At 44.0% G+C, this 26,029-nt stretch overlaps 1 protein-coding gene across 2 annotated transcripts; it reads right to left on the reverse strand.

The window, feature by feature from the left end:
• Positions 1 to 1,504: 1,504 nt before the first annotated feature.
• On the reverse strand, positions 1,505 to 26,029 carry COMMD7 (COMM domain containing 7). 2 transcript variants are annotated; one of them, XM_079783609.1, is made up of 9 exons: positions 25,864 to 26,029; positions 17,027 to 17,077; positions 16,825 to 16,927; positions 5,681 to 5,737; positions 5,562 to 5,599; positions 4,995 to 5,085; positions 4,433 to 4,482; positions 4,004 to 4,052; positions 1,505 to 3,498 (listed from the first exon to the last, which is right to left on the reverse strand). In XM_079783609.1, the coding sequence occupies exons 1-9, from the start codon at positions 25,945 to 25,947 to the stop codon at positions 3,422 to 3,424; spliced, it is 600 nt and encodes a 199-aa protein (XP_079639735.1). In that variant the 5' UTR covers positions 25,948 to 26,029; the 3' UTR covers positions 1,505 to 3,421. The 2 variants fall into 2 exon arrangements, with proteins under 2 accessions (XP_079639735.1, XP_079639734.1); XM_079783608.1 differs by having other exon boundaries at positions 1,510 to 3,498; positions 17,027 to 17,080.

A 26,029-nucleotide genomic window follows, 5' to 3' on the forward strand; every position in this document is an offset into this window, starting at 1 on the left:
ATAGAGCGTAGAGCATTGGCCTGCAAACTGAAGGGTCCTGAGTTTGATTCCGGCCAAGGGCACAAAGCTCGGTTGCAGGCTCCATCCCCAGCCCTGGTAAGGGTGGGTGCAGGAAGCAACCAATCGATGTGTCTCTCTCACATCAATGTTTCTCACTCTGTGTCTTTCCCCCTTCCTTCCACTCTCTCTAAAAATCAATGGAAAAATATCCTTGGGTGAGGATTAACAAGACAAACAAAAAGACTCAACGAATGAATGCATAAATAAGTGGAACCACAGATGGATGGCTCTCTCAAGAGATCGATGTTTCTCGCTCCCCTCCTCTCTAAAATCAATCAATAAATTAAAAGATAAATCTCTCTCTCTCTCCATACACACACACACACACACACACACACACACACACGCACCCTGTTGGCTCTGTTCTCTAGAGAGCCCTAATACTGGCTCTATTTAGCAAAATTGCAAGTGCTAGTTATGACCCATTCACATATGAGAATATGCTGCAACCACAGAAAAGGGTGTAGACTCGATGTACTGAAGGAAAGATCTCCAAAATGTATTAAAAATAATGTGAATAGCCCGGCTGGTATGGCTCAGTGATTGAACATCGACCCACAAATCAAAAGGATGCCAGTTTGATTCCCTGTCAGGGCACATGCTCAGGCTGTGGGCTTGATCCCCTGTGGGGGGTGTGCAGGAAGCACCTGATCAATGATTCTCTTCCATCATTGGTATTTCCCTTTTTTTTTTTTTTTACATATTTTTATTGATTTCAGAGAGAGGAAAGGGAGAGGGAAAGAGATAGAAACATCAGTGGTAAGAGAGAATCATTGATCAGCTGAGACTCCTGCATGCCCCCCACCGGGGATTGAGGCCACAACCCAGGCATGTGCCCTAACTGAAAATTGAACCATGACCTCCTGGTTCATAGGTCGACACTCAACCACTGAGCCACGCTGGCTGGGCCATCACTGATGTTTCTATCTCTCTCTCCCTCTTCCTTTCTCTCTGAAATCAATAAAAACAATTTTTTTTAAAAAGTATTTTAAAAAATAGTATGTATAGTATACAATCATCTGTGTAAACAGTAACAAAAAAGAGTAAAAATTTAAATTCCTACTGCTTATATGTGGGGGAAAACCCTGTAGAAGGGCACCTAAGAAACTAATAGCAGGGTTACCTGTTGGAGGGCAGTAGCGGAGCCCAGTAAATGGGAAACAAGGAAAGGAGACCTTTTTGCTTTACTCCTTTTAAAACTCTTTGATAAACACATATTTAGCTTAGGCCAATGTGGCTCAGTTGGTTGAAGTGTTGTCCTGTACACCGAAAGATGGCATGTTCAATTCCCAGTAAGGGCACATGTCCAGGTTGTGAGTTCAATCCCTGGTCAGGTCGGGTGCAGGAGGCAACTGATAGATGTTTCTCACATTGATGTCTCTCTCTCCCCGCACTTCCCCCCCCGCAACCGCCCCCTTCCCTTCCTCTCTAAAAAATAAAATAAAAAGGCGCATGTATTCTTTGGCTCAGCAATTCCACATTCACATATTTATCTTATAAATGTACTTCCACACATGCAAAATGATACATATACAAAAATATTCAGTTGCAGCATTGCTTATAAGAGAAAAAGAATAGAAATAACTTAAACACCCATCAGTAGGAAACTGGTTAAATAAACCATTCATTTGAAGAAACATGGTACATTTGTTATAAGGAATGAGGCTGCTCTCTCTGTTCTGATGTGGAATGATTTCCAAGTTAAGTGGAAAAAAGCAAGATGTGCATATAGTACAATATCATTTGTGTGGGGGGAAAAGTCAAACTCTATGCATATATTTTTGCAAATGCATGACATTACAGAAATACACAGAATAAACTAATAACAGTAGTTGCCGCTGGGGAGGGGAATTAGGTAACTGGGAAATGAGGGTAAGAAGGAATTACTTTACACTGTATCTCTTGAGTCATGGGTATATATTATCTATTCAAAAAATTTTGGCCTGGCGGGGTAGCTCAGTTGATTAGAGTGTCATTCTGCTATGCCAAGGCTGTGGGTTCAATACCTAGTTAGGGCACATACAAGAATCAACCAATTAATGCATGAATAAGTAGAACAATAAATTGATTGTTCCTCTCTCTCCTAAAATCAATCAGTAACGCCGAAACCGGTTTGGCTCAGTGGATAGAGCGTCGTCTTCGGACTGAGAGGTCCCGGGTTCGATTCCAGTCAAAGGGCACGTACCTTGGTTGCGGGCACATCCCCAGTAGGGGGTGTGCAGGAGGCAGCTGATTGATGTTTCTAACTCTCTATCCCTCTCCCTTCCTCTCTGTAAAAAATCAATAAAATTTATTTTTTAAAAATCAATCAATAAATAAAATTTAAAAAAAATTTTTTTTTAATTTCTGAGGGGAGAGGTAGGAGGAAGTCACATGCTAGAGTGGTGGCTAAGGTCATCTCAACACAAAGCAGTGATATGCTCCGCTTTTCATGTTTTTAACCCGAGTTTCCCCTGAACTGCTCTTACAAATTCCAACCTCGAACCACAGCTAATTTTACTGAAGACCCAGGGCCTTCACCAAAACCAGGGAAGTAATTTTTGAAAATCAGATCAGTAACTCTCTGCAAGGCAGAGGACTCTACTCCACACACAAAGACAACTGGATGCAGACCTTTTCTTTGGAACCTTTTTTATTAATCATATAACCAACAAAGGTGGTCAGCTTGAACCAAAAGTGGTCAGCTGTAACAGCCTCAAAAAAGGCCTGCTTCATTACAACACAATAGGGCAAAACCAGAAATGAAGACAGTCTAGCCTCCGTTCTTTTCAGAGTAGGCCAAACATGTATCTGTACATAGTTGCCCTATTAAAAACTGATTAGCAACATATGTAATACTTCCAACAATAAAGAAAAAAACACACCAAAAAACTGATTAGCAGTGCACCATCACCAAAACCACAGTGTGTAGAAATCCTGTTGGGGATTCCTAACGTGTCATTCTCAGAGCCAGCCTCTTCCTCAGCTATAAACAAGCCCTTGCTTTTTTAGGGAGAAAGAATAGAAATACAGGATGATCAGCCTGTATCTTCAGTGATGGCATCTGGAACTTTGATGGGGAGGGAACTCACTTATTTCCTCCCTGAATCTGAGATGCTAGCCTGTTTGAATATCAAACAAGTGTCCTGGGTGATAGGTGGTGGAGGTTCCCTTAACAAAGAGTTTACAGAACAATTGTGTAGGGCTCTTTAAGTACTTAATCCTGTTGTTTTTCAGAAGCCTTTGCACCTGGGCTCCCAAGAAGCAAGGAGGGCCAAATCAGTGCCCCACCAGCCTGTGAGTGAGGTGCTTCTCAGAGCAGTCAGCCACAGAAGCGGAGGCAGCAGGGGAGGGCAAAGGTGGAGATGCAGGGGGACAGAAATCAGCTGAAACACTCCATGCTGGTTCTGACTCGCTCCATCTCATGCAGGAAGCTGTAGAACTGAGGCAAGGTTAACTCTGGGGGAAGAAAAGTCAGCTTCAGGTAAATGTTTCCAACTCCACAGAATCATCCAAGAAAATTAATTTCCACCCAGAGAAATTTTTTTTTCTTTTTTGGCTTAGTACAACCAGGCAGCTTTTGATGGGTAATTGATCATAATAAAAAACTGAGAGCCTTGAATATAGGGAAGTTCTCAGCCCCATAAAAAAAGGAAGGAGGTTTAAAATGGCCCAACTCCAGGGCATAGAGATGAAAGGGCATTAGTAGGATGTACAATGACTTCTACTAGAAGAGCCTCTTGCTCTTCGATCTTTGCCATTCCTTTCCCCCCTTTTTCAGAAAGGTTCTTCAACTCTGGGGTCTCCAACTTGCCGGCGGCTTATTAAGTATCTTTGTACCATCTTTTATGAGAGGAAAGGCAGTGGTTATAATACAACTTAGTAATGACTTTTTCTACATGAGTCCATTGAGTGAAGAGAACAGAGAAAAAGGGGAAAGGTTCAAATGGGAATTTGAACTCACCTATATATAAATTTTCAGTCTGATTTCCTTTCTTAAGCACCAACTTTAACTGATTAAAAAGAAGAAATATAAAAATTTAAATTAAAATGACAATTGGGCAAAGAAATTTTTAAAACCTGAACTTTCACTTAAACATCAAAGCATCCAGTTTCTAACTTGAGGGCTTACAAGAGCAGTCTGGATTGTCCACCAAAACTTCTAAAAAGTCCCATGATTACAGGAGCAATCAAACTTTTAAAAATAATACCTGGATCCTATTAATCTGAAAGTAAACATGTTGATGACCATGTCTTTGGCTGACCACATTGCTCTGAGGCACTTCAGTGGAACATCCATTTAACTGGATATTTAAAGAAATCCAATGTAGGTTTAATAATTTTTAACCAGGTCAAAAATCTACCCATTTTCAACAATCAAGAGAAGACTTACTTGTAAAAAAATACTTCCCACTTTTTCCAGTTCACTGCTCCCAGAAGTCACTATGATACAAAGAAAAAACTAGTAAGCGGCTGGTTGAGGACCCACTCTGAAGACCCCCATCCTGCAGGTTGTGCAGCAGAAGCCACATGGGGGTGAGTATGAGGACAGCAAAATGTGTTTTTCAGGAAGTCAACACATCAACAGCGTGGGCAGAAACAGCTGCTGAATATGGACGGCAATACCAGAGGCAGGTGCTGGCCCCAACGGTGTTGGAGGATGGAGGGCACCTCTTCCCCATAGAAGCTCTCTAAAACAGGGGTCCTCAGACTTTTTAATCAGGGGGCCAGTTCACTGTCCCTCAGACCGTTGGAGGGCCGGACTATAGTTTAAAGAAAACTATGAACAAATTCCTATGCACACTGCACATATCTTATTTTAAAGTAAAAAAACAAAACGGCAAAAACACCCACATGTGGCCCGCGGGCCGTAGTTTGAGGACGCCTGATCTAAAAGCTTCTGCAACCCAACCCTACATCACCCAAAGGACCTGAGACTGGCTCTAACTAGTTACCTCCAAATTTCCACTCCATATCTATAAGCTGGTTAATCATCAGAGTCTGACCTATGGCCCATCGAGCAAGGGTGGGGGCATTCTGCTTCCACTGAAACAAAAACAAAAAGCCAAAGTCATAACAATGGGAAAAATTCTCCCTCTTCATTCCACCCCCCACAGCAATGTTTAGTTATTTATACTGACAGTGAGAAGAAAGCAGAACCAAGGGCTGGTCTATATACACAGATCTGGGTGGTGGGGGAGTGTAGAGGGCGCAGAAGTTAATATAAATTTTTTCTTTCATTCTCAGATTTAATCTATGTTGGAACAACAGTATGACATTAATACTTAATCAGATCAATGGGGTACACTAAAAAATGCACAAAAAATACAAATGTGTTAAATAGTGCAATTTAAAAGCTGGATGTATGTCATTTGCATGAAACCAAATAAAAAAACATTAAGCTGGGGAAATGACACATAATGATTGATGACTTTTCCTTAGTTGGCATTTTCCATTTGTTTCTTTTCATGAAATAAAAGCAAGTGATCTTAATTAACCTTGATTAAGAGGAATTATGATACCTTTTCAGAAAAGTAAGTGGCTTTCTCTTCACTAAGACCTATGAGAGAACATAGGGAGACATTAATATACGAAAGAGTTGCAAGGCCTATCATTCTGAGGAACCTTGGTAATGACCTACCCAGAGTTATGAAATCAGCCCGGACCTGCTCAGCTGTGAGACTCTTCTTCAAGGCACCTGGAAAAAAGGGGAGAAATCCGTTACAAAGGACAAATCAATTAATCAGTTAATAGTATTTATTGGGCACAACTTATACAACACAGATGACACAAGGAATAGGCAAAACTCAGTTGCTCCATGAAGATCTCAATTCAGCTGGGGGAAAAAGTCACATTGAGACAAGTGGAGAACAAGACAGACTATTTTGTTTATTGTACAACACAAGTGTTTACCTCCCACCTTCCCTGAAAGTATAGAGGACATTAGAGACAGAAGAAAGGGTTTTGTGAAGTTAGGGGTAGGGTACCTGATCTGAGGAAAGAAGAAGGCCACAGATTCCTGGAGCAAAGTGGAGGAAGCTCAATGCTGGGCTGGGCACAGGGGCAACAACCTAGAACTGTACTGTGCCATACATAACCACTAAACACGTGTGGTTAAATTTATTAAAATTAGCCCTAACCGGGTTGGCTCAGTGGATAGAGTGTCAGCCTGCGGACTGAAACGTCCCAGGTTCGATTCCGGTCAAGGGCATGTACCTTGGTTGCAGGCACATCTTCAGTAGGGGGTGTGTAGGAGGCAGCTGATCGATGTTTCTCTCACATCGATGTTTCTAACTCTCTATCCCTCTCCCTTCCTCTCTGTAAAAAATCAATAAAATACATTAAAAATTTTTATTAAAATTAAATAAAATTTTAAATTCTGTTCCTTGGCCCCACTAGCTATTTCAAATGCTTAATAGCCATATGGCTCCAGTGGCCATAATACATACTGGAAAGTGCAGATTACAGACCATTTCCATCTATAAACGAAGTTCTAGCCTGGCCAGCGTGGCTCAGTAGTTGAGCTTTGACCTATGAACCAGGAGGTCGCAGTTTGATTCTGGTCAAGACACATGCCGGGGTTGTGGGTTCAATCCCCAGTGTGGGGTGCGCAGGAGGCAGCTGATCAATGATTCTCTCTCATCATTGATGTTTCCATCTCTCTTCTCCCTCTCCCTTCCTCTCTGAAATCAATAAAAATATTAAAACACACACAAACAAAACAAAGTTCTATTGGACAGTGCTGCCCTAGAAAACCAGCTTTCAGGAAGTACACCCAGATGGGCTCAATATTTGGCCTTTAGAATTCACAAGTCCCTTCCAAGAGGCGTATCAAACCTTCCCCTCAGAAATTCTGGAACACTCCCCAGTGGGGGCTGCTTTGTTCTTTCTGCCCACAAGCTCCAATTCCTGAAAACTAAGTATTGCCAGCAATCTGAATGTCTCAATGTTTAACCTGCAGGCTACAGCCTAGAGTCACAATTTGGCAACGGGTCTAAAAATTTCCACTTCTTAGTCTTCCAGAAGATGAATAAAGAATAAGGAGGGCTCTGAAGTAATTCCCTAACACCAAGTCCCCACCCCACCCTCATCTCACTCCAGAAAAACAATCCTAAAGGCTGTTGTGCCTGAAAAATAAACCATGTAAACAAAGGGAGGAAATCTTTTATCTCCAAAATCAGTCGGAGCAAGGAAGCCAAAAAAGGAAATAAAAAAAGGCAAGACCTGAGGAAACTGTGGCCATAAAGGCCTTCCAAGCAGGGGGTCACTTCCTAGCCAATCCAATGAACTCAAACTATCACATGTACAACTCCTTCATATTCATCCAGTTAAAACCCACATTCCGCTTGATTATCCCAAATACTCTGAAGTGGGCATTATTAAAACCTTTATCAGGAACATAAATAGCAAGCTTTTGGGGGAGAAAATTTATAAAATGTACATAGTCAACAATTGCACTGCCAAGAATTCACCCAACCGATTCACTCCAAAAGTATCCGGAGGCCCTAGCTGGCTTGGCTCAGTGAATAGAGCGTTGGCCTGTGTACTGAAGGCTCCCGGGTTTGATTCTGGTCAAGGGCACATGCCCGGGTTGCAGGCTCAATCCCCAGCAGGAGGCTTGCAGGAGGCAGCTGATCAATGATTCTCTCTCTCACCATTAATGTTTCTATCTCTCTCTCCCTCTCCCTTATTTATAGCTTTAATTATATCCTCATCCAAGAGTAAGTAGGCAGCCCTAACCGGTTTGGCTCAGTGGATAGAGCGTCGGCCTTCAGACTGAAGGGTCCCAGGTTTGATTCCGGTCAAGGGCACATGCCTGCCTGGTGTGCAGACTCAACCCCTTGTAGGGGACCTGCAGAAGGCAGCCAATCAATGATTCTCTCTTATCATTGATGTTTCTATAGCGCTTTTCCTGCCCGGGTTGTGGGCTCCATCCCTATCGGGGGGCATGCAGGAGGCAGCCGATCAATGATTCTCTCTCATCATTGATGTTTCCATCTCTTCTCCTTCTCTCTTCCTCTAGTTAGCATTGGAATTTCCAACAGGACCCAAGCAAAGAATTCAAGGAAGATTATAATTGCAGCAAGGTACACACTTGGTCGGCCAAAGCCTTCTTGCCCGCATCCGCCGCCAGCGGGCGCCGCGCCGCTGCCCGCCACGCCCTCCCGCGCACCCGCGCCCCCGGCCATGGCTCCCGCCGCAGGCCGCGCTGGCTCCAGATCGCTGGCGCCATCGCATTACTACATCACGCGCCCGCGCCCTCTTGGGCTCCGAGCCTACGCCTGCGGGCCCACGGCCCAGGTGGAGGCATCTGAGGTCTGAAGCCCCAAAGAATTTTTTTAAAGCAATTAAATGAATTGTCCAGGGCCACAAGAGCTGGCAAATGGCAGAGACAATTAGCTTTTGGCTCTTTCCACATCGTCATTCTGAGATGCTGTCCCAGTGAAGCTATACCTTGACGGTGACCACGAAAGCTCCCAACTGCAGGGACCAAAGGGCTAGTTTTCCATCCTGTATTACTCTGCCAGGCAAACTTAAAAAGTTTCTCAGTGGGTACTGAAGGGTCGTGGATTTAATTCCCTGTCAAGGACATTTTTTTAATTGATTGATTGAGTTGCAAGTTTGATCCCTGGCCCCCTCCGGGGTGTATACAGGAGGCAATCAATCAATGTCTCTCCCTTACATCGATATTTCTCTCTCTTTCTTCCTCCCTTGTGCTCTCTCTAAAAATCAATGAAAAAAATATCCTTGGGTGAGATTAACAACACAAATATATATGCATCACACTAGGCCTAAGTCCTTAACTAATTTCTTTCCTCCTCCAGTTCCTCCCTCCATCTTTCTTAAAAAATATATTTGCATCGTGCTAGCCTTAAACCCTTAACCCATCTCTTCCTTCCATTCCTTCATTTGTGAGATCTAATTGACATATGGCATTGTAATTTTAAGGTGTTAATTTGACACACTTATATATTGCAATATGGTTACCACTATAACATCAGCCAACACTTCTATCAGGTCACATAATTATCATTTCATTTTTGTGGTGAGAACATTTAAGATCTAGTTTCTCAGCAATTTTAGAATTCATAATATAGTATAGTTGGCTATAACTCTTAACTTCCTTTTCAGCTTTTTCCTTTGGTGACTCCTTTGCCCTAACCACAAGACAGGCCTGCAGCCTAGATCCTATACCAGACAGAAAACTGTGAATTCCAGAGCTGGAATCACCAGAACATGTTAATTGGTGGAAATTGAGAATGTCCTTTTTTTAGAATATATTTTTACTGATTTCAGATAGGAAGGGACAGGGGAAGAGAGATAGAAATATCAATGATGAGAGAGAATCATTGATCGACTGCCTCCTGCATCCCCCTACTGAGGATCAAGGCCACAACCCAGGCATGTGCCCTGACCAGGAATTGAACTGAGATCTCCTGGATCATGGGTCAATGCTCAATCACTGAGCGAGAATGTCCTTTAAACACAGATAACCATCTGGGATAGTTTATAAATTCCTTGAACACAAATTTCCAATGGAATGGCAAAATTTCATTGCCATTATACAGTATGGTGGACAAGACAGAGATGTATGTGAGGGTGAGAATTTCAGTTTTGCCGGGGAACAATTGGAAAATGAGCAAACATTGTTCTTCTAACCAAAAAATCTATGTAAGCTTATTCAGTGTAATAAGAAAAGCCCAAGGAACAGAACTAAGCCTTGGTGAAAATTCCTGGAGGGATATGAGAGAGGAGGGTGAGCTGTATTCATTCAGTGATTATAGACCCTGAAGGTTGACCAGCTGAATCCACCCCTACAAGGCTCGTGAGGGAACAGTATCTGGATTTACTGAGCACCTGCTATTGCCAGCACTGTGCTGGACACTGGGAAACATCAATGCACCAAACAGACAACAACTCTTAGGCCTCATTAGGTCTACATTCTATTGGGAGGAGAAAACCATAACTATAACAAATAAGTAAGCCATGTATAAGATGAAAAGTGCCACAGAGCAAAGTAATAAAGCAGGTTAAGAATGGAAATCCTGCCCTAACCGGTTTGGCTCAGTGGATAGAGCGTCTGCCTGCAGACTGAATGGTCCCAGGTTCGATTCTGGTCAAGGGCATGTACCTTGGTTGCAGGCACATCCCCAGTGTGGGGTGTGCAGGAGGCAACTGATTGATGTTTCTAACTCTCTATCCCTCTCCCTTCCTCTCTGTAAAAAATCACTAAGATATATATTTTTTTTTAATGGAAATCCTGGGGAACTTTGTTCAACAGTTGATTAAATACTATTTGTAGCTATTTTTCAATGCTGATCGTTCCTCCCAAACACACACAGAGAAATAATTCCTTTGGGAGTTGGAAAAGGGAGTTAACACCTTTTCTTTAAAAAAACAAAACAAAACAAAATATAAAAAATCAGTTAGTGAGTACCCACAATAGGGAAGGAGGAAAAGAGGCAGGGTTCAGGCTCACAAGGGAAAGGCGAATGGGAAGGGGACGGTGGGAGGAGTAAGAAGGAGACAGACATGGAAAATGAAGGGAGAGAGGGGCCGCAGGAGGTTCAAAGGGAGGGAGGGAAAGAAAGCAGGAAAGAGAAGGATCCTAAAATGGGGTGAGGCCAGGAAAATAGTTCAATAAAAAGAAGAAACAGAATGTGAGAGTGAGGGGAGTTAGTAAGAAAATTAAGTACACCTGGCCCCGGGTCCGGGTGGGGCCGCGGGCCCCTGGATCCGGGTGGGCCTGGCCCCGGGTCCGGGTGGGGCCGCGGGCCCCTGGATCCGGGTGGGCCTGGCCCCGGGTCCGGGGGGGGCCGTGGGCCCCTGGATCCGGGTGAGCCTGGCCCCGGGTCCGGGTGAGGCCGTGGGCCCCTGTATCCGGGTGAGCCTGGCCCCGGGTCCGGGTGAGGCCGTGGGTCCCTGGATCCGGGTGAGCCTGGCCCCGGGTCCGGGTGAGGCCGTGGGCCCCTGGATCCGGGTGAGCCTGGCCCCGGGTCCGGGTGAGGCCGTGGGCCCCTGGATCCGGGTGAATCAGTGCCCCTGGGTCCGGCCGAGACCAAACCAGAGGGAGTCGGACCTGCATTACCACCATTTGTCCACCATCCAGAGCTGAGGGGTCAGTGCCGACATGTACTCATAGCGAACTGGTGGACATTGATATTGGGTCTCAAAAGAACTGTTGGTCCAGAAAGAAACTCACTACAGACTGATTCATTTGCCTGTCAGCATAACTATTATTGCTCGTCGCACATTCAATTCTTATAAGTATATCTCTAGTGACACATGATTTCGCTCATCTAGGGGAAATGATGAACAACATAGACTGATGAACAAGAACAGAACCAGAAACAAGGAGGCATCGATCGGACTATCGGGCCTCAGAGGGAGGATAGGGGAGGGTGGGGGGAGGGGGGAGAGATCAACCAAAGGTCTTGTGTGCATGCATATGAGCCTAACCAATGCTTAAGTTCAAGGGAGGGTTGGGGCATCCAAGGGGAGGGGTGTGGGATGGGAATGGGGGGATGAGGACAAATATGTGACACCTTAATCAATAAAGAAATTAAAAAAAAAAAAAAAAAAGAAAATTAAGTACAGGGTGATTTTTAAAAAATGTAGTCAGACATCCCCTGAGGGCTCCCGAACTGTGAAAGGGAGCAGGCTTGGCTGAGCTCCCCTCTCCCCCGCACCCCATGCACGAATTTCATGCACCAGGCCTCTAGTTTTAGATATGATAATGGCATTGTAGTTGATAAGGGTTTGGAAAAGTCCTTTCAGAGATACAAAACTAGGTATTTAGGAATTCATTCATCATGATATGATGTCTGAGAGATTTAGATTTGCTTTAAAATAATCCAGTTTATAGAGCAGCAGGTGAAGTGGGTGGGATACAGATGAAACAATTTGGACATGAGTTGAGTAACTGAAGTCAGGGTTTTTAGAATTACATACTAAATAGTGTAAGATAAACATTAAAAAATTCCACTAGACTTTAACTCAATCAAGGGAGGTTCTAGCTCCAGTTTTTGCACTACAAGATCTTAAATCAAGTTGCTTTCCTTCTGTTAGGACTCTGTTTCTTTATCTCCAAGACCAAGACTAGACTAGATTAGCACTTTATAAAGCTTTTACTTGACCCCCATCCTGACAAAACAAAAAACGAGTTCCATGATTAACTGTTTCACAGATACTGGTTAAGCAGGTCCCAAGGCTGCAGAGGTGGAGAGACAGTATATTCTGACTGTCTGGCTGCTGAAACCTTTTCTGAATGAAAATACAAACTTTGGACCCTGGCCAGTGTTTCACAGTGGTTAGAGCATTGGCCCATGCACTGAAGGGTCGCAGGTTTGATTTTCAGTCAAGGGCACGCACTTGGGTTGCAGGTTTGATCCCTGGCCCTGGTAGAGCGTGTGTGGGAGGAAACCAATCAATGTGTCTCTCTCGCCCAGGCCGGTTTGGATCAGTAAAGAGCATCGATCTGCAGACGGAAGGGTCAAGGGTTTGATGCCGTTCAAGGGCACATGCCTGGGTTGAGACTCGATCCCCAGTAGGGGGCGTGCAGGAGGCAGCCGATCAATAATTCTCTCTCATTATTGATGTTTCTATCTCTCCCTCTCCCTTCCTCTCTGAAATCAATAAAAAAATATATTTCAAAAAAATCTCTCTCTCTCTCTCTCACATTGATATCTCTCTCTCTCTCTTCCTCCCTCCCACTATCTCTAAAAATCAACGGAAAAAATACCCTCAGCTGAGGATTAACAAAACAAAGAAAAGAAAAGAAAACACAAATTTGGGGAAGACTGATCTGGAGGGTCCTTGAGGCCCCTTCAGCTCTAATAAGCTCTGATTCTACAGTGAGGTCTAACTGCACAGGCAGAAAGAGGATGAGGGAAGTGGAAGAGGATGAGGGTCTTACATTTCAGATTTAAAAAGGCCTTGAATACCAAATTAAGGACTGCAGACTTCATTATGTAAAGTAAATAGTTGAGAGGAGCAGCATGTTCCGAGTTGTACGGTATAAGCGTGCTTCCAGGGCAAACTGGAATCTGGGATGGGAGAACGGAAGTGAAGCTGTTACTGCCACAATAAGGTACAAAGGGCCAAGACCTTGCTCTGGGATGGCAGACTCTGGGACTGGAAAGAAAATGACACACAAGACCAAGATTTGAGGAAGAGGCCAAGAGACTTACAAGCTACAATAGCAAATGATTAGGAGTCACTCTAGAAGAAACGGAGAATTCAAGTAGGAAAACTCTGCAGGAAGACAAAAGTCAGATTGCATGGGAACAAAAAGAACAGTAAAAAAATCTGTTGAGAGCTGAGAAGTACAGCAAACCTGAGACTTCAGTACTAAAATTTAAAAAGCTTGAAAGCTTTGGAGCATCAACAGACAAGAAGTGAATTCAGGTTCTCTCCATTAAGTGAAGGAAAATTTTATTGCATAACCTGATATTGAGGCATGGGGCTGAAACTAACTGAACTATCAACAAATAAAACTAAAATTTAGCAAGTACTGTATTAAGTTCTTTACACATATTAACCCACTTATTCCTAATGCCACTGCCATAATCTGCTCTTATTACTTCATTTTTTCAGATAAGAAACTGAGCCTCCAAGAGGCTGGTTTGTCCAAGGTCAAATAATTGCATTAGGTGATATGAACAACAGTCAAATCCAGTGAGCCTCCAAAGCCCAGGTCTGGACTGACATGCTATGAGTTCTTCAGTGTTCTCTACATCTATAGAAAATGACCTTCTATAATCATTCCTGCTTAAAAAACACCCAGCCACAGGATACCTCAAATTCAGTTCAACTCACCCAGCATGTACTAAGCACTTGTTCTATGTCATTAAATTGTAACCCTAAGTTCAGAAAGTAGTACAAGACCAGCCCGACTTCAAGGAATTAGCTATCTGTGAGAGCCACGAGACAAATACATACAAAGCAGTATGAACAATAGAAAAGTAAATGATTATGTTCAAAATGAGAGATGCAAGTAAACAACAACAACACCCAGATCTGTTGCTGAGCGGAACAAAGGTCACTGCAGACTGAGGAAGGCTTTCTGAAGGAGACAGCGCAGGGGCTGGAGCCCAGAGGCTGGGAAGGACTGGAGGCAGTTTGACAGGATGGAGTGGAGTAGGGAGCAGAGATGAGAAAAAAGACAGGAAAGAATGGAGGCAGGGACACCAGACAGAGGTCTCCAGAAAATCAGTGTCCATAACAGTTACTGTATAAACAGGTCTCCACCTGCAGACAAACCCATTTCCATGGGTATAGACTTGACAATGACAGCAAAGTGCTGGTTCTGCACTCTGGGCACCTGTCCTACAGAAATGCTCACACACGGTGAGCACACAAACGTTCACTGGCCTTGTTTCTAAGAGTGAGAAGTTAGAACAACTCAAAGTCCAGCAATAGGAAATGGATTCACTAAAAAATGAGACTTTTAGTCCAAGGTATTACAGTTATCAGAAGAATGCAGTTGATGTGGAGATATCTCCATGATAGGTATGAAAAAAAATGCAAGCTGCATATCTATTCTATGGTTTGCTACCATCACTGCATGTAAGTTTGTCAGTGTATGTAAAAATACAAAAGGACATACATCAAAATTATATTGTGATTATTTCTAGAGACAAGAGTGGGATGACAGTAAAAGGGAATTTTCACTTTTGACTCTCCATAGCTCTGCACTGTTTTAAGTTTGCAATGAAAATTTAGTCCTGTGTTTAAAAGACTGCAAGTTCCCATCCAGCCTTGTGGTTCACATGCCTTTAACCTTCCATGAGGGTATTGGGGGGAAAAGGGAGAAATCTGTAATACTTTCAACATTTATAAAGATAAAATAAAAAAATAAAAAAAGAATGTAAGAATCACACAAACAAAGGTTCATAAAATCTCACAGTTGAAAACCTCAGGGATGTTTTGATTCAAGCCTCCAGAACTTCTGGAGCACAAGACAGGCAAAGGAAAGGGATGTGCACTAAGATACGGGAAGACACCCAAAAGGAACAAACAAATTTAAGCCCCCAACTTTTAGTGCACCATTTGGCTGAATCCTGGGAAGATCAGCTTATTCATGATTTTTAAACTGTGCAAACGCAAACAAGGGATGCTGTTTTACTCCTTTCAGTCTTGTCAACATTTATTGGTTCTTTCAGACTGGGCTCAAATGTTGCCTCTCTTTAAATAAAGTTAATTTTAAATTACCAATTTAATTCTAGCAAATTTTTAGACAGTACATAGGCAAAAATAAACAAAACCACCTACAGTCTTACCGCCTAGATATAGCCACAGTTAACATTCACTTCCTTCCTTTCATCCTTCCTCCCTTCCTTTACAAAAAATACCACTGTGGTAGAAAGTTTTGTAAACTACTACTTTAAACAGTATATTGTGAAAGGTTTTCCAAATCATTACATTTTCCTCAAGAGCATCTTTTTAAATGACTACATAATTTGAAAAATAAGAGCAACTTTTACTGAGGTACTGTGCTAAGTATTTTATTTACACGATCTCAATCTTCAAAGCAAGCCTCCCCTTCGCCCCCCCCCCCCATACACACCAAAAAAAAGCCTTAGCTTGGGGTGGGGGGAATGTTGGTAGGGGTTGGGATTCACACCCAGGTCCATCTAACTCAGAACTGTGAATTCTTTTTTTTTTTTTAGAACTGTGAATTCTTGACCACCATAATGTCCCCTGGTAAAAATAGACCACAACTTACACCAATCTCCAGTTGCCAATTTAATGGTTTCTAATTTCTCTCTATCATATACAGTGCTACAATGGACATCCCTGCAGCCACACCTTTCTCACCTCCTCCCTCCTGGCTAGAAACTTCCCAACTGGCCTAGGCAAACTCTGTTTATCAAACTACCTGCACCTTTTTTGTTTTCAATCTATCACAGATCAATATTTTTGTAAAATACAACCAAAATTAATTCCTAGAAATGGGAAATGAGCCCTTGCCGGTTTGGCTAAGTGGTTAGAGCATCAGGCCTTGATAGTAGGGCCTCGGGTTCTGGGCACATACATGGGCTTTGGTTCAATCCCCGGCCCTGATCAGGCAAGTTGGGGAGGCAACCAATCGATGTGTCTCTCACATTGATGTTTCTCTCTCTCTCTCTCTCTCTCTCTCTCTCTCTCTCTCTCTCTCTCTCTCCCTCCCTCCCTCTCTCTCTCTCTCTCTCTCCCCGCCCGCCACCTTTCCTTCCTTCCCACTCTAAGAACCAATGGACATAGAAACCCACACCTTAAACCTATATAATCATGCTGACCAATGTACTCCAATAAACTTAAAAAAAAAAGCATCAATGGAAAAAATATCCTCTGGTAAGGATTAAAAAAAGAAAGAAAGAAAACATACAAGCCCCATATGATTAAAATAATAAAGTTTGTTACATATATTTTACCACATTTAAAAAAAACCCACCAAGCACCATTTTAAAAAACTGTATTAGACTTAAGAGACTTTGTCAAATTGCTTTAAAAGTTTCTAAATGCTTACTCTCAAAAGTTTCTAAATGTTTACTGTGTAGAGGACTAGATAACATTTTGGGGACTGAAGCCGGGATGCAGACTACACTTTGAACTGCAACTCTATTATACTCTACCAGGGTTATCTATCGACCTGGCTTCCCTCCCGTGTCTGTGATTCCCGCCCATGTCTAGTTTACTACTGAATGCTCTGGCTCAGTGCCCAGAGCACGCTTGCCTACTCTGTGGACTGAAGGAATGTTCAAGTAATGTCTCTGACCTCAGCTGCTGACAGAGGCTACTCACCGTTTGGAACCAGAAGGAAGCTTTTCACGATGCTTCTGAGGGGGCCAACACTGATCTGATTGATGGTGGCAAATTCAGAGAGCTGAGCCAGAAACCTTTCCACCTGCAGAAAGGGAACGGCACAAATGAGGCTGTCACTTGCTAAGCATCTCAGGACTGTAGACCCACACCCAGAAACTCCCCTTATCACAAAATACTTTACCTCTTTAGGCTCAGTTAGGAAGTGAAAAAGCACTTCTGTCAGGGCTGAGAACTGCTGTGAAGAGAATAACACAGAACATCAGTAAAATTCTACGCCTGGTCAGTGTTCCCACATTCCATCCAACCATAGACCATTAAGAGAGAAAGAATAACATGCAGGTTTTGATCATCTTAGAGTTAAAAAATATTTACAATATCCACCACCAATGTCAATATACGTGTCACTATATTCTCTGAAAAACTTGTATATTTTATTGGGATACTTGGGAGGTATATATTGAGAGAGTGTGAGTGTGTGTGCACAGGTGCACACATACATCTCAAGGGCCCAAATATACGAAAGAATGAACACTCTTCCCCGCCCCCCCCCCCCCCCACAGCCTAAAAGGAAAGTTCACTGGAACATTAATAGCAGTTACTTCTGTTTGTTTGTTTATACTTACACATACTTATTCAAACATAAGCCAATCCAAATATACAAATTCTCCCCCCCCCCAAAAAAAAAAGATAATATACCCTATAAACTTTTTCTGTACCTTTTCAAAAGCAGTTACTTTTGTGCGGTGAGATTTGGAGTAATTTTTATTTTCTTCTGTTTTGTCTATCTATCTTTCTAGTGGCTTACCCCATAGAAAGATCGTGTGTGTGTGTGTGTGTGTGTGTGTGTGTGTAATATATATATATATATTATTTGTAATATATATAATAAAACAGTAAAGTTTAACAGTTTATTTTACATTGTCTTAGACCAGTCTCTTATTATTTTGTGCATGTAAATCTTCTCTTTATTGGTATTGTACTTTTAAGGACTGAATGTTTGTGTCCCACAAAATTCATATATTGAATTTATTACTGTATTTGGAGATAGAGCCTGTGAAGAGGTAAAGAAGGTTAGAAGAGGTCATAAAGGTAGGGCCCTAAATTCCTTGGAAGAGGAAGAGACACCAGAGCTCACTCTCTCTAAGACACATGAGAAGGCAGCCATCTGCAAGCCAGGAAGAGGGCTCTCACCAGAAACTAAATCTGTTCGCACCTTGATCTTGGATTTAACATCCCCCAGAACTGTGAGAAATAAATTTCTGTTGTTAAAGCCATCCAGTCTGAGGTATTTTGTTATAGCAGCCCAAGCAGACTGACACATTTACCATAACTTTACCATGTTCTCTCCCAATGGACAGTGTGTGCACAGTGTGGGAAAGAGTTTAAAAGACCCAGATGTGAATCAGTGTTTTGCTACTTACCCCACCATGTGCTTCTGGGCAAGTCACTTAGCCTCTCTGTGTCTCAGTCCCCAGAGGGAAAACAAAGGTAATAATACATAGCTTCCAGAACATACTAAAGGTGGCATATGCAAAGCCTCCAGCACAGTGCCAAGCTAGAGGCTAAACAAACGGTAGCAATTATAATAGCCACTAGAGGCCCGGCGCACAAAATTCGTGCACGGAGGGGGGTTGTTCCCTCAGCCCAGCCTGTACCCTCTCCAATATGGGACCCCTCAAGGGATGTCCGACTGCCCGTTTAGGCCCGATCCCACTATGGGATCGGGCCTAAACGGGCAGTCGGACATCCCTCTCACAATCCAGGACTGCTGGCTCCCAACTGCTTGCCTGCCTGCCTTCCTGAATTGCCCCTAACCGCTTCTGCCTGCCAGCCTGATCACCCCCTAACCACTCTGCTGCCAGCCTGTTTGCCCCCAACTTCCCTCCTCTGCCAGCCTGGTCACCCCTAACTGCCCTCTCCTGCAGGGTTGATCACCTCCAACTGCCCTCCCTTGCAGGCCTGGTCCCTCTCAACTGCCCTCCCTTGCAGGCTGGGTGCCTCCCAACTGCCCTCTCCTGCTGGCCATCTTGTGGTGGCCATCTTGTGTCCACATGGGGGCAGGATCTTTGACCACATGGGGGCAGCTATATTGTTGGAGTGATGGTCAATCTGCATATTACTTTTTTATTAGATAGGATAGAGGCCTGGTACAGGGGTGGGGGCCAGCTGGTTTGTCCTGAAGGGTGTCCTGGATCAGGTGGGGGTTCCCTTGGGGCGTGGGGCGGCCTGAGCGAGGGGCCTGTGGTGGTTTGCAGGCCGGCCACGCCCCCTGGCAACCCAAGGGGAGGCCCTGGTATCTGGAATTTATTTTCCTTCTACAATTGAAACTTTGTAGCCTGGAGCGGAGCCAAGCCTGGGGCTCCCTCCGCAGCGGCAGCTATTTCTGTTGGGGTTATAATTGAAACTTTGTTGCCTTAAGCGGGTGGGCCTGGCCAGGGTGTGCGGAAAGCTTTGCTTCCCATTGCCGGCGGCAACCCTGGCCTGCTCTCTCAAGCTCCATTCTGCCGCCATTTGTTTGAATTTGTTTACCTTCTATAATTGAAACTTTGTAGATTGAGTGGAGGCTTAGGCCTGGCAAGGGCAGGCGGAAAGCTTGGCTTCCTCTGTTACCTAGGAAACCTTGCTCTCTGTGGCTGTAGCCATCTTGGTTTGGGTTAATTTGCATACTCGCTCTGATTGGATGGTGGGCGTGGCTTGTGGGCGTGTCGGAGGTATGGTCAATTTGCAAATTTGTCTATTATTAGGTAGGATAATTAGAGTCACTATACCACTTGATCCACCTTCAAGAAACAATACAACTTAAACAAAATTATATGCAGAAACTTCAGCTCAAAGTCCCTAAAGCTGTACATGTAATATGATTATCAAATGCACCTAACCCTTTTGCATGAGCCACTAAATTCCACACAAACCCCTGGTATAGCTCTGTATTATTTTATTCTAAAATGTATTATGTTTAAAAACTAGTCTTTGAGGCCCTGGCCAGGTAGCTAAGTTAAAGCATTGTCCCAATATACCAAGGTTCTAGGGTTGACCCCCAGTCAGAATGCACAAATAAGTGGAACAACAAATCAATGTTTTTCTCTCTCTCTCTCTCTCCCTCTCTTTCCCTTTCTCTCTCTCTAAAATTAATAAAAAACAAACAAAAACCGCCAAAGCCAGTTTGGCTCAGTGGATAGAGTGTCGGCCTGCAGACTGAAAGGTCCCAGGTTCAATTCCGGTCAAGGGCATGTACCTTGGTTGCGGGCACATCCCCAGTATGGGGTGTGCAGGAGGCAGCTGATCGATGTTTCTCTCTCATCGATGTTTCTAACTCTCTATCCCTCTCCCTTCCTCTCTGTAAAAAATCAATATATTAAAAAAAAAAAAAAACTACCACACTAGCCTTTTGAAAATATAAGACCAATATATGTGCAAGGTTTTGAAAAGACCCAACTAGTATAAAAGATTATAAACATTTCTCTTTCTCCCTGCCCACACCTCCGTCCCACTCCCCACAAGTAGTTACTGCTAACACCTCTGTGGCTTTCCCATCATTTTATTTTCATTTATTTTAAATACAAACTGACTCCCAGCACTATGCCTTTTTTCACTCAATTTTATCATAGAGATCAATCATGTCAGCAGATATAAATGTAGCCAACTCTTTTAACAACTGCATGGCATTCAACATAAGTTAGCTTCCTAAAGAGGCACATTAGTGTGTGTGTATGTGTGTATCTTGTTGGTATTATTAAACAACTAGAGGCCCAGTGCACAAAATTTGTGCACTGGGGGGCGGGGGGCCCTCAGCCTGGATTGCGAGAGGGCACAGGCCAGGCTGAGGGATCCCACCTGTGCACAATTGGGGCCGGGAAGGGACACGGGAGGTTGGCCAGCCAGGGAGGGATCATGGGAAGGCTCCAGGCTTGTCTTGCTCAGTCCCGATCGGCAGGACCCTAGCAGCAAGTAACCTACTGGTTGGAGCATCTGCCCCTGGTGGTCAGTGCACATCACAGCAAGCGGTTGAGCAGCCTTAGCATATCATTAGGATATTACGCTGTGATTGGTTGTTCGGTTGTTCTGCCATTCAGTTTATTTGCATATTACTCTTTTATTATATAGTATATAGATAAATTCTTAAAACATATCCTAGGTCAGAGGATATATGCATTTTTTTAAATTCTGAGAAAATTTTGCCAAACTGCTTTGCAAAGAAGTTGTACAGATTTACACTCCTGGAAGTGTCTATTGTCTTGAAATTTTAATATACCCTGGAAACATGTTAACCAATGTTGATCCAGGCATTGTCTTTCTCCAGTATTTGTGATATTGGGTAGTAGCCTTGCTTAACTGCTGATTCTACAAAGTAAACACAACAGGATGGGCTGGAGAATGTGTCCTCAAACTATTCATGAGTTTTTATTTCTTTACATTTCTGCTGCAAATCTGTGGAACTATCAGATCTTTGGCCAACTGTATTTCCTGATACCCAGGGCCTTAAAAATAAACAAAAAATAGGGCAGCTGAGAAGCCCTCCAACTGCTTTTCCATTTCCAGGCCTCAGCCTAGCAGTCAGGCTCAATCCCCTTGTGAGGTCTCATCGCCCACTTCTCAAGAGGGGCCTCAAGCTAATCTGGTCTGTCAGTTGTTACAGACCCCCATCCCTATCTTTATTTGCCCAAACCCTCTTTGTCCTTCAAAACCTAGGACAAGATACCAGGACACTCCCAACAAGAAAGGGACCTATCCAGATTCTTAATCTCTGAGGCTCCCCCTTGGAACTTTACCTGGGGGAACTTAGAATTTTCAATCCAGATAAGGAACAAGAACAAGTCTTCCCAGAGATTCCTTGTATGGCTTTGTATGGTCACAGCACCTTAACCATTGTAAGGGCACAGTAAGTATTTATAGAATAAATCTCTGAATATTTTCCCCCATTCTTTGCCTTTGTACCTGCATAGCTACCTCTCCCTGGAATGCTCACCTGCCTGTGACTATCCACTAAATCAATATCTTAACTATTCTCACCAGTAAACATATGAAAAGATGCTCAAGATCATTCCAGATTAAAGAAATGCAAATTAGTAAAACATGGAAATATGATTGTTGTTGTTTTCTTATGAGATCTTCAAAAATAAAAGTTAAAAATAATAAAAGTTTGATGACATCAGTTCTGGTCGAAGTGCAAGGAAATACACATGTTCACACACTGCTGATGAGAGGATAAGATAGAGCAACATTTCTGGAGGGCAATTTGGCAATCTGCATCTAATTTTTAAAGTTTATTTATTTATTTATTTATGAGAAATGGGAGGGAAGGAAAGAGATATCAATTTGTTGTTCCACTTATTTATGAATTAATTGGTTGATTCTTGCATGTGCCCTGACTGGATCGAACCTACAATCTTGGCATATCAGGACAAAATTCTCTTTTTTAAAAAAATATATTTTATTGATTTTTAGAGAGGAAGAGAGAGGGAGAGAGAGGGAGAGAGAGATAGAAACATCAATGATGAGAGAGAATCATTGATTGGCTGCCTCCTGCATGCCCCCTAATGGGTATCGAGCCCGCAACCCAGGCATGTGCCCTTGGCAGGAATCGAACCCAGGACCCTTCATTCCGCAGGCTGAAGCTCTATCCATTGAGCCAAACCAGCTAGGGCCAGGACAAAATTCTTAACCAGTGGAGCTACCTAGCTAGGGCTGCATCTAATTTTTAAATGACCATGCCCCTTGACCTAGTAATTTCATTGCAAGTACATCCTTCAGATATGTTCAAAAAGTAATCCCAGACACATTTACACAAAGCAGTTCTTTGACAGCATTGTTCATAAAAACTGAAAACAACTTAAGTGTCAAATAGGGGACAGGCTAAATAAATTATGGTAGATCCATTTAAAGGAATATCACACAATCCCTTTAATGCCAAAAAAAATATTTTTTAAGGATACCTACATGTGGTGACAGATGCAGACATTTTTCCTCCATAGGTACACAAGAAACTATTAAAATGACTATTTCTGGGGACAAGATAAATAGGTGTTTTGTTTTTTATTTTATACCTTCAGATACTGTTTGAATTTTCTAATGTGTGTGTATTGCTTTTGTTTATAGGTAGGTGAGAGGCTTGCAGGCCATTTATTTTCTTCTTTATATTTTTCTAAATTTCCTCTCTCATAACCACTCTAAAAATGAATATTTTTTAAAATCCCACCTACTTTCAAGGCTCCACATTACCCAGAACTGATTATAGGCATTACAGAGCACATGCAGATACACTTAGTACTATATTGCATCTCCATTTTTGACCTGCTCTCTCAGATCACAACTGCCCCAGCACAATAGGTTGCATCCACTAAGCCTTTGTAAACCTCACTGGGTTTAGTGGCTAGTTGGTATGCAGTGAGCGTTCAGATAAATATCCACTGAATGAACAATAAATGGTGATGCCAATATTAATAAAATGATTCCTTTTCTCCTTTAGCCCTAGGCCATGGACTTCAAAATAAATTCAGATAATAGAGTGGGTACTAGAAAATGTCTGATCACTCAACAAAAGAAGAAAAAATGGCCCAAAGTTGGTAAGTTGCTTATCAGGAAAAAGCTTTCTGTATTAAAAACAAAGGTAAAGGTGTAGAGTATGTTTCAAAGTTAGAGAATGTGTCAAACCCTGGTCTTAAAGGAAATGGTTTGTATTTTCCATAACTGCCAAGTTGGAGGTGACCTTAGGGATCATATAATCCAGTAGCTTAAAGTTTTGTGGGTGTTTTTTTTATTTTTATTAAAGTACAGTTGGTATACAATATTATATTAGCTTCAGGTGGATGCTTAAAGTTTTTTGGATGCAGAATCTATTTTATTCTCCAAATGGAAGCCTTCCAGAAAACACCTACATATAAATAACAGCTAAGATACTTAGTTTGGGAGTTCATCTACAAAGCTCTGTTCCAGTGTGTTTAATTCCCCAGGATCTTAAATCAGATGTCTGGTCCTGAATTACTGACTCCATCACTTCCGAGCTGCCTGACTTTAAACTGGTCATTTTAGCGCTGCCGGATGTGGCTCAGTTGGTTGAGTGTCTTCCAGTGCACCCCAAGGTCAGGGCACATGCCTAGGTTTTGGGCTCCATCCTCGTTAAGGGTGTGTGCATGTGGGAGGCAATTGATGGATGTTTCTTGCTCTCTCTACTTTCCTCTCTCTCTACAAATCAATAAAAAACAAAAAGAAAAAAAATATTACAAAACACACAAATAAAAACTGGTCCCTTTATTTCCCTGAACCATTTTTCTTATCTGTAAAACCGGAATAAAGCTAGTAACTGACTTTTAGGGTTGTTAAGACATAAAGCACCTGAAACAGTGCTTGGCTCAGTAAATGACAGGTATTTTAACTGTTCCGTGGCTCTGCTTCCTCATCTGTAAAATGGGATTTATAATAGTACCTACCTGAGAGGGTGGTTGCAAGGACTCAATGAGTTAATGTACATAAAAGCACTTAGTCCTATGCTGTGCAGTACAGTAACCACATGCCACATCTATATTATAAAAGGCCAGTGGCTGTAACACCATAATGCTGTAACGACCAAACAACCAGTCACCAGGAGGTGCATGGAGCACCTCTTGGGCCCTCGCTCCCACACCCCCGGGGCGCCGGCAGAGTCCACGGAGCATGCGAGGTGTGGCAAGGTGGCGGACATGGCCCTGATGGCAGGCTAGGTCTAAGGGAACCTACACGCACACGATTTAATCGTGTGCTGGGCCTCTAGTATAGCTATAAAGGACTTAAAAGGGCTGGTCTAATTTGAGACATGCTATAAATGGAAATACATACCAGAATCAGAAAACTTAGTACCAAAAAGTAAAATATCTGATTGATATTTTTATGAGGATTACATGTTGAAATAATATTTTGACATAGTGGATTTAAAAAAACATTAAGATTAATTCCCTGTTTCTTTTTAATTTTTAAATGTGGCTGTTAGAAAATGTAAAATTAGACATGTGGCTTGCAATTTATTTCTTTTTATTTAAAAAAATGTATATTTTTTTATTTCAGAGAGGAGGGAGAGGGAGAGATAGACACATGAATGATGAGAGAACCACAGGCCAGAATGCCTCCTGCACAACCCCCACTGGGGATGGAGCCTACCACCCGGCATGTGCCCTGACCCCAGACTCGAATTGTGACCCCCTGGTTCATAGGTCAACGGCCAACCACTGGGCCACACCGGCCGGGCTTGCCATTTATTTCTATCAGACACCACCGCCTGAGAACATGCCTGGCATTATATGTCACTTTAACCTTTTTACTTAGCCGCCTTGGTGGCATCAAAGGGGCATCATCCCAGCCGGCACAGGCACCGGAAGCCTCCAAGGCGGGCGGGCTGGCACCCGAGGCCGGGCCCCGCGCGGTGGAGGGACAGTACGCGGGTTCTCCCTTTGGGACCCCCAGGCGGCTCCTCAGCTGGGGGTGCGGGCGGTGCCCGTCCTCACCAGCCTCGGCCCGGCCCCGCCCCGCCCGCAGCCCTCAGGCCCGCAGCCCAGGCCGGCCGGCTACTCCGGCCGCCACGTCCGAGCCCCGCCTCCCGGCCCCGCCCCTCCCCTCGGGAAGCTGGGACCGCTCCGTCCCCCAGGCCCCGCGCCGCCCTTTGCACGTCTCAGTCCCTCCCCGACCCCAACCCCTGCGCTCCCCCGGAGCCCCTCCGCCTCCCGGCGCCCTCGGTCTAGTCCTTAGTTCCCCAAACTCCCTTCCGCCTCGCCAGGACGCCCCTCAGTCCCTCTTCTGGGACCCCTCACGCTCAGCTCGTCCCGGAAGTGCCCGACCCCACCTCCACCCCGAGCCCCTCAGCGGGCCCTCAGGCCCCCCGAGCTCGCCGCAGACCCCAATTCCTCTCAGCCCCTCCCGGAGTCGCCACAACGCACACCGGACGCGGCTCGGCCTGGTTCCCCCAAACGCTCCTCGACGCCAGGCGGCCCTCAACCCGGCCGGCGCCCCCTCGGGCCGCCCCGCAGGCCCCCGCCCGCCCGCTGGGCCCACCTGCGCGCCCAGCTGGTTCAGCTGCTGCATGTCGCCGCCCACAGCCTCCGGCACCGGGCCCTGCGTGCAGAGCAGGCGGCCCATGGCGTCCTCCCGGCCCGCGGCCTCGCAGCTCCCGCCGCCGCCACCCCCCGCTTCCTCCTCGCCCGCTGCCTCCTCGCCGCGC

Source organism: Cnephaeus nilssonii (genome assembly GCF_951640355.1).
Source record: "Cnephaeus nilssonii genome assembly, chromosome: 11".
Lineage (NCBI taxonomy): Eukaryota > Metazoa > Chordata > Mammalia > Chiroptera > Vespertilionidae > Cnephaeus > Cnephaeus nilssonii.

What these genes read in the sequence shown, in the direction of transcription:
- COMMD7 (XM_079783608.1), bottom strand. Translation starts at nt 25,947, where the DNA reads ATGGGCCGCCTGCTCTGCACGCAGGGCCCGGTGCCGGAGGCTGTGGGC. An exon ending in TGAACCAGCTGGGCGCGCAG is followed by an intron (nt 17,081 to 25,863) that starts GTGGGCCCAGCG and finishes TTCTCTTCACAG; the next exon opens with CAGTTCTCAGCCCTGACAGA. An exon ending in CCACTTACTTTTCTGAAAAG is followed by an intron (nt 5,086 to 5,561) that starts GTATCATAATTC and finishes TTTTTGTTTCAG; the next exon opens with TGGAAGCAGAATGCCCCCAC.